The 9,506-nt window shown below is 38.8% G+C and overlaps 1 protein-coding gene across 1 annotated transcript in view; it reads left to right on the top strand.

The window, feature by feature from the left end:
- LOC131336286 (uncharacterized) overlaps positions 1-9,074 on the top strand; it is a 22,257-nt gene extending 13,183 nt beyond the window's left edge. The window contains exons 3-4 of the mRNA XM_058372071.1: positions 8,609-8,693; positions 8,784-9,074. Of these exons, the coding sequence (XP_058228054.1) occupies positions 8,609-8,693; positions 8,784-8,866 (168 nt within the window). The 3' untranslated portion in view covers positions 8,867-9,074. The remainder of the gene's footprint in view (positions 1-8,608; positions 8,694-8,783) is intronic.
- Positions 9,075-9,506: the final 432 nt, after the last annotated feature.

The raw sequence follows: 9,506 nt of genomic DNA on the forward strand, positions 1-9,506 counted from the left end.
AGTCATACATAGGGCAAGAAATTGAAGATTAGGTGGGTTGGAAATCAAGAATCCGATTACCAGCCGCGGTCATTCACGGCGATTGGTTCGCAGGTGTCCCAACTTCGGTTGTGGGGTTTTGCTCGCCAAAGAAGGTTCCGTCGATGGAGGGACCATCCCCAGATGATGGAGAGGTCCTGAGATACCTTGGTTGTGCAACGATTACCTTTGATTGCACGTTTACTGTGTGGAAGAGTTGAAAATAAAACCTCAGTTTGGGGGTTAATGCTTATTATGTTTATAACAAAAAAAGATACATAACCATAACCCTTACTGGTATGAAAAAATTGGGTTTATGTTGAGCCCACATTTCCGAGTATATACCCATTAATGGGATCGATATAGATTATTCCCTATTATACATGATAAAACATACTATCCTGTTTACCACAATGAAATATTTCAATATTCAACATTCAATAAATACCAAAATGGGAGGGGGGGGAAAAAAAAAAAACCCAAATGAGGGCATGAAACCCATTAAACACCAAGTACATATTAGATAGTCAATGATCTTTCACTTCCATCTGCACCATTTTTCCTGTGAGATCTCTCACAAAGAAAAAGAAGATTTGTTTACCGATGTCCCGAAACAGTTTGCCCTTTCCCGTGCAAAACCTCTGCTCGCACGGTTCCCTTGTAAGTTTTCCTCTCCCCAGTTGGTTAGCGGCATGGGGTGTCTTGAGATGGAGTAGAGAGAGATTTGAATTTTGAATCCAAAAAAACTAGAGAGAGAGGAGAGAGAAGAGAGATGGAGTGGAGAGAGAGAGAGAGAGAGACGACGAGAGAGAGAGTGTAAGGTGATAGAGAGAGAGAGAGAGATGACTGAGAGAGAGAGAGCGAGGAGATGACGAGAGAGAGATGAGAGAGTGAGAGAGAGAGACGAGAGAAGAGAGAGAAGGAGGACGAGAGAGATGAGAGAGAGGATGAGAGAGAGAGACGAGAGGAGAGAGAGAAGGGAGACGAGAGAGAGAGGACTAAGAGAGACGAGAGAAGAGAGGAGAGAGATGAGAGATGAGAGAGGGAGAGATGAGATAGAGAGAGAGAGAGTGGAGGAGATTTTAGACGCAGATTTCAGACCTGGTTCGTCTGAGAATTGAGATGGGGTGTGCCCTCGGATTTTTGCCATTACAAATTCAGTGTATATTTACCACAATGCCACTAAAAGTTAGTTTGTTGAGAGAGACAATTTTTGAAACCATTAGATTGTGTAGGATGAAGGGTTGAGATTGGAGGAAAAAGGGAATATTCTTTGAGACACTATTTTGGATACCCCTCCCTTGTTATAATATATTCCCCCTATATGGATAGTACAACTGGTTCTAAGAATATGGTTAGAGAAAGTTGAAATGACAAAAACAAGAATCACTTAAAAATCTATTGGTTATTTGTGGAGCAAGTGGACATTTGTTTTGGGACATCCCAAAATAGAAAGAGGGGACCGACAATTTGGGATAGAGTGGAGTAATATTTTGGGGGATGCAAGTGGAGGGGTAGAGGAGGAAAATGTGGGTGATGGGTGGTGGGTGTGGTGATACTGATGATCATATAAGGTGGGACCGTGGGGGGTTTAAGGGGGGGGTGGTGGAGGAGAAGAATGTGAATCGGTGGCAGATGGTTGTAGGTGTTGAATTACAAACAATTATAAATTAGAATGCATTTAGAACTTTGCTACTTTAAACTTGCGTAATTTTTAAATATCTTATTATGTCATGTGATATGATAATCAAATTAACTATATTTTACTTCCCACTCAATGCATTCAACTTTAATGAGCTGAGTTGTGTACGAAAAATAACCCGTTCATTACTTCAGTCATTCAAACTACTACTTTTAAGTGTTGCCGCCTACAATTGCATTTTTGTTTTTTGTATGCCTGTCTTGCGCCAAGGGCTCAAGTGGCCACCGATAGGGCCTCCCATTTTTGGGCCAAAACAGGGCCCCCTTTCAAAACAAGGTATAATTTTTTTTTTTGTTCACAATCTATGGAAAAGTGCCTTCAGTGGTTTTAACAGTAAACAAATTCCTTCCTCCTCAGTGATGCCTGAGTTCGAGACTTGCCGGGTTCCTTTTTTTGGGGCAAGTGTTTTATTTTTCAAAAATACATCTTTTAAATTCCATTGTTAACAATTGGAGCTACGCTGTTTCAGAACAAGTGTCAAACTTGGATACATATAATTAATTGAGGAGGCACTCAAATTGGATACATATATACAACAACACTATATGGGAACTAGACAAATAATTATATAGACATAATATTTTCGTTGGTTTGGTAATTGTATAATTATTAATGTAAGGGCCTCACTCTCACAATTTGGCCCGGGAGCCACCCGAATACATTGGGCCAGCCTGGCTTGAAGTTGTGGGCGTTGTGATATGGTTTTGTTTGAGTTTCGTAGTATTATTTGATGAGTTAATTTTGGCGCGTCAATCATTGTGTTCTCTAGTCATGTCGAAACAAACTCATCGAGTTCCTAATCTAATTTTTGTGATTTGTGTATTTCCTCGTCGTGCAGTGTGGTTGTTTCAGTTGGATTTGCTTAATATGACATTTCATCAATGTCCTGTGTACCCACCTTCTTTCAATAGGACTAATGTACATTTGAATCCTTAATGGGAATAGGTGGACCATGAGTAATTTCAGATTCATATAGAAACATGCTCAATTTTGGCTTCTGTGGTTAGTTATGTTACCATGCTAGAAGGAGGGACTTTGGAGAGTAAATCTATATTGCCCTATTATAACGTTTTTCCATGAGGGATCAGTATGGGGTATATATAGAATCATATAATAAGCCTTATAGAAACATTGCTAAATTTTTGGCTGCCGTGGGTAGTTATGTTTCAATGAAGGAGGATTATGGACAGTAATCTATACTGCCCAATAATCTAGTTCAGCGGGATCATGAGGAGATCAGAAATGGGTAAATTCATTTAAAATGCCCTTGATAGTTTTGTCTCTATGATTTTTTCAATCCCACCTTGCCCCAGTGGGATGAGTTCATATATGGGACATAGAGTACCTATCAGATGATATTTTATTCCATCTATAATTGAGCAACCATATGTGGGGTTGATGTTAGGCAGAAATGATTGTCAGTGTCTATGTTTTTTTGTCCTATCCCACCTCCTCCCCCATGGTAGTGAGTTATGCCTCATATGGGAACTATACATTCCTAGAGGATACTTCATTCCTTTCAACAGTGCAAATTTGATATATAATTAGTTGCATGGATAACTGACCTCATCCAGTATCTGGCATAAAACGAGCACTGAGTACTACATAACAATCGTAGTTGGAACTTTCACGACATGGGCTAATGACCAAGCTTGATGATTTATCAATTCAATGGTTGATCTTAACAATTGTGGGAAAAGATTTTTCATTATTATTGCTGCTGAAGTATTGAGGTTTCGCCTACCTTTTTGCCCAATGTATATTTTGTGGTACTCTGTTCTTAAGGTGGTAATTCAGTTTGTGTGCCTTACCAATTACTCTTTTTTTTTTGTATAAATAGCATATTTTCTGTGTACTTCATAGATAATTCAAGGACTAAGTTCTTACTGGCAATTTAATGAGTCCAAGCTCCTTTTCACTTTGAAATGATCGATAATGACCTCAGGCCCTGTTTGGTTTTATTTTCTGAGGAGAGGCTTTGTAGCCCTAATCCCTAGAATGGGGGGGATTTGCATAGGGCATGTGGGGCTGGCTTTCGAGTAGTCCCAGGCCCGTTGGACTAGATCTTGCTAGATGCTTTAATCACCCATTAATCCTCTCACCTCCTCAACCCCCCCAAAAAAAAACATGCTATATCAATCTCTATACAGTTCCTACCTCTAACCAAACAACCAACTTCACAATTGATCCCTCTTCTATGGTACAATTCCCAATCCCAATCCCTCAATTCAATCCCCTCCGTCACTTCCAATCTCATTTTTTCACACTTACTAACATGTACAATCCAAACAAGTCCTCGGTTTTCTGCCATTTATGAGGATTTTTATCTATTCAGTCCGCCTGAACAAAATTCGCTGAGGCATTTTATGGGTCGTGTGTACTCTTTTCTTTTTTGGGGTGGAAGGTGTTTGTCCTGAATGCTTCTTCTTGTGTTCTCAAGCACTGAGAGGTCAACTTCTGGATGTGCCAGACCTCCTCCTTGCTTGTCAATTGATTCTTATATTATTCTGATACTTCCTGTTTGTGTTCTATCCTTTAATGACGCCGGCTGAGATGTGCTTGATTATCTACATTTGGTGCAGTTTTAGACTTATCATCTATGGGCGAAGGGCTTGGCTTATTTTTGCAGCGTAATTCGTGTCTAGTTTTATTGGAAACTCATGTCGTAAGGATTTGTTGATCTGACTATTTTCAGGGGGGGAAATGAGCACATTAGAAAACTGCCCAGTTATACAGGTTTCGCTTTTATTTCCTTGTATGCTTATTGCATGTGTGGATATCTGTGTTTTAACGTGCTTCATTTCAATATGACTCTTCTTTCCTTCAATTCCCTCTAATGTTACAATACATCTGTTGTCAGTGATGCCTCGAAAGGTGGGTATTTTTTCACCTTCTGTTTTTTAGTTTGGTTAGAATGTTACCCATATGTATCTTGAAGTACTACTTAATTGAAGTGGCAAACAGCCGGGCAAGTTCTTTGCTGACTGCATTTATATTAGCTTAAACAGTTGGTCCTACCACTCCTTGAAGCCTCTACCCTACAATCCGTCCTATTGCACGTAACTTAGGAGTCACAGAGAAGCACAAACGGCCAACATATATTTCGATCTGATGGCAGTTATTTGTGAAACAGTGAAAGACTATGATGTGTTGACGTTAATACAAATTCTACTGCTTGTGCAAGTATCATTCCCTACACCATTGTATATAAACCAGGATGAGAACGATAGTAAGTGGTTCTCCTCTCACATTGCCATCAATAGCAAACCTGGACTTTCGAGCCTCAATAGATAAGGTATTTACAAGTTTTCTGATACATAACTCGACCAGGGCCCCAAAAAATGAACATCCAAAGGTAGCATAGGTGGGTGTTCCTGGCCTCCTTCCATCACGGACCCAACCGGTTTTGCGCATCCGCACCTCATTAAATAACATCTCCACCAGAGAAAAAATCATGACACAATATGATGGCCTTCCTCTAAAACTCCCATTGGGATGTAGTTTGCCTGTAGGAAAATAGAGGAGGGATTCACGAATATTACCTTCTTAGGCATTATACCAAACCTGGTATGAGTTGTTGCTTGATTTCAATGCCTCTCGTATAACTTGTAATACCTACCCGTCTAAGATAGAGACTACTAGAGCCTCTTTGTTCTTCCACACTCTAAGATCATGGGCTCTTAATGGGTAAGCCCTTTGGGAGATAACCTATTGAGAATAGATTGCACTCATGCATCCCACACTAGAAAGCCAATCCCTAACTTTTTCGAGATATAGGCACACTAGTATAAAACCTTCATCTTGCTATTTTTTGCGTTCCCTCTACCTCAAAAGCTCACAAGAGAGCTATATAACTTGCTCATTTTGGTCCTAACATGCAAACAAGTATATAAAGACACATGGGATGGCAAGTGCAAGACAGGAGTTTGGGGAGGGATAGGGAGTTAAAGCCACATCTGGGGATTGAGTCCATAACTCACATTTGCAAATTTGTTCTTGTGGGGCGGAGACAATATTTAGTACCAAAGATTCCTGTGACACAAAAAATAGTACCCTGAAGAGATTTGAAGAACTACATTTCCTTGTGGATCTAGTTTTTACATTATCATTGCATTCTACAAGTCACTGAGGAATGGGCTAATAATCATCCATAATACGTAAGTAGTGAGTACGCAGCCCTTATAGAATTTCTTTGGTACCTCTGTAGTTTCTTCTACCCTCTGCAATACCGCATTGGCACTCAAGATGTGCATAATGGGAAAATCCTAGACGGGTTAAATGCCAAATAATTACATCTATTTTGAAAGTATATGATTTTTGCTATTCATACCAATATGAGATGCACGATGACAGCTTCATGTCTAGTAAAGTTGAAGGCAGCTTCAATGTCAGTTGCTATTGAATTGAGCAAACATGAACAATCCTAAGTAGTCCTCTTCTCTTGTGTGTCATAGCTTACATCCCACTGGAATGTAAAATTCTGATTGTAAAATTGCTACAATCAATATAAAGGCAATGTTCATGGACATGGGTACAAGTGTCTATTGAGTGTATGTGTCGAAGAGTCAAAAAACTCGTTCTAGTATTGTATGTCAGGTAGCCACAACACGGCTAGATTCCAGATTTCTGAAGGCTGTTCATATATAGGATGTTAAGATACATTAACAAACTAAAATAGAAGTCTTATGCATAGTTGATATTAAAACCCAATTACATAATGATGCAAGTTAGGAACAAGTCCCAACTAGGAATACAGACACATTCCCATACCTGTTACCTAGCTGTTGATATGTACAACAAAGATTACTTCGAATTTCACATGTAAATTGTTCATTAGTGTTGACCGGGGGTTAGGTTGTGCAGTGTTTTCTAAGAGAGGATTCTAGTTATATCCACAAGGGACAATCTGATTTGGCCTTTTTTTGGGTGAGTGTTGGATGTCGCCCAATAAGATGTCTGTCTATTCATTAGTTCTTTTAGAAAAATTCGCTCTTGGTAATATTAGTTAGCGAGGGAAAGATGCTTTTGACTTGGTGTTACATATTGTGTTGTCTACATTAAGGAAATTTGCTTATAGTCTGTGAGTTAATCTATACCTTCTACATTAATTTAAGCAACTCTTTTCTGGTTCAGAGACTTAAGGTCTGATATATGTTCGAAAGAGTTAAGCCTGGATTCAGGAGACAGTATTCCATTATCTTCAGCATAGATTCCTGTTTTTGGAAGGAGGAATCAGCCATGTTCTGAAGTCAAACTTAATCTCAGCTTAGTCTGTTTTGGAAGGAGGGAATCAGCCAGTTCTGAAGTCAAATAGATGTCTATAAATATGTATTAGCCTATGTCACTCGTACCTGTTCTCTTTCCTTGCTTTCTAGCCAACCTCTAAAGTTCTTTGACATCACCTAGGCCCTCGATATGCCTCCTACGTGCTTTCCACCCTCCACCTTAGGAATGTAAATCCGTTACCTTATGGCTTTCAGAAAGTTTTTTCTCTGTACATTCCTTTGAGAATTTTTGGGTAGTATATGTTTGGGGCTTTTTTCTTTAATTCTTTGTAAGTTACATACATTCTGCGTGTATATGTGTAGTGTAGAGCGAGAGAGAGAGAGAGAGAGAGAGAGAGAGAGAGAGAGAGAGAGAGAGAGTGAGAGAGAGAGAGAGAGAGAGAGAGAGAGAGAGAGAGAGAGAGAGAGAGAGAGAGAGAGCGTGCGTGCTTAAAAAACTCTTTCTGCCAGGACAGTCCTCGTGTTGAGAGAGAGAGAGAGAGAGAGACACACACACACACACACAGAGATTAAAAAACTCTTTTTGCCAGGACAGTCCTCGTGTTACTTCTTTTGAATTCTATTACTCTTCTTATAAGTGATAGTTACTAAATGAAAGTGTAATTTATGCTACCTGGATGATATTTCTGACGAACTATTTCATATATCTACTGCAAATATTAACTTAGAGAGGATAGGCATTTTCTGTATATAAGTTTGTATTGGAGACTTATGCTATTCATCTAGTTCAAGGGCTGATTAAAAGAAGTCATTCATGATGAAAGGGTAATCACATAACATAAACTAGATTTTCTTTTTTTTTTTTTGTTGAAGATAACATAAACTAGATTATCATTTCTTTTTTATGGAGGTTTTCTACATTCAACCTACTCCTTTTCTCCTAGAGTTTCCCCTTTCAATAGTGTGTATTACTTATCTTGATAAGTACTTTTCATGATATACTGAAATCTTAAATAGTAAACGAAAGAGATCCATTCAAAACTCCATTATGAACCAGAAATTTACTACGGCGGTTTCTAATCTCAGGATGTGTCAGTTTCACTTTTCATTTTCTTTATTTTTTGTTGTGGAATCAGTTTGGATAGGGCTCAAGTATGACATCATTCGCATGTGAAAAGAAAGTAGAAATAAGGAGGACGAAGAAGACAAGTAGGAGAAAGTCTGAAATGAAGTACTGGATAGCCGATTGATATCTTGATGTTTATTGTTGAATACGTGGAAGGATATAAATAATGTTCACAATTCCCAAATTCAAGACTACCTTTCGATTAGAGTTGATTTTGTGATTGATCGTATTAGAAATCTCCCTTGGAAAGAAATGTCCCTTGGAAATCTCAACATTTGTGCCTCAATTTTCAGTTACTTGCATTAGATATAATTTTTGCTGTGTATGTCAAGAAGATAGGACATTCTGTATTTTCTATCCCCTTGCCAAGGCCGTGGTACAATTTTTACAAGCATATCTTCTACTATCCTAGTGACCCGTTTAATTTCTAATAGCGATCTGATGTGAATGATCTTGTGTAAAGTGCCTAAATTCTTACTGCTAGATTACTTATAAAGATGGCTGTTTTATTTTCCCGTTGGCCTACTCTTGCTGCAGGCAACTGTTAATCGATCAAAGGGGAACCGCACTGAGATCTCTAGAGCAGATCTTATTCAGAAAAGTTCTTATTGCAGGGTTTCAGGTAGTTACGGACGTCAAAAATCCAATGACCTTATGAAAGTGATCTACCAGATATATCAGTTGATGACGAGGTCAGGATATATTTTTGCAGGTCGTGACATGGATCTTCTTGAACTGTCGGCTTATGGCAATGTGCGACGAGGACAAGATTCTGGAGGATGCAGGATTCAGTGACAAGCTCCAAGGTAGAAGTTGTAAAATTTAGGTAGAGAATTTAAAAGTCGTTCTTTGAAATCCGTCGACCGGTTAAATGTAATTCCCTCTAGCCGCGATTGTTTTGTACCCTAGAAGCAAACTATCAGATTATTTACTCGTCCAATCACCGTGGAGTCGTGGACTATATATCTAATTACACTGGAATTCAACCATCATTTTCTTGTAACTCTCTCTCTCTCTCTCTCTCTCTCCAAGGGGACTGGAAATTTAATTTGTTTTTCTTTTTTGTGTTTTTCAAACCATATTTTGGCTCTATTGTTATTGTTCTAACTTCTATGTACTTCGACGGGTTAGCAAATAGCGACGACGTAACTACCCTAATTATTGTTCTTGGTGTGATGGTGAAACGTAAATGCTCCTTCCTGGGAAGACATGTACACAACGTTTGACCACAACACTCTCACATAGGTGTCACATGTGGGTCCCACCCCCATGTAAGAGTGTTGCCAGGACCTCATGCATTCAAAAAAAATTAAATTTTAGGGGCACTCCAATATTATTTGTAAATTAGTATATATATTATTTGTTCGTTTTATAACACAAATGTCTTTGTTAGCTCGGTGGTAAGTTGATTTTAGTCCATGTGGAGTGTCTGAGT

Source organism: Rhododendron vialii, chromosome 8a (assembly GCF_030253575.1).
Source record: "Rhododendron vialii isolate Sample 1 chromosome 8a, ASM3025357v1".
NCBI lineage: Eukaryota > Viridiplantae > Streptophyta > Magnoliopsida > Ericales > Ericaceae > Rhododendron > Rhododendron vialii.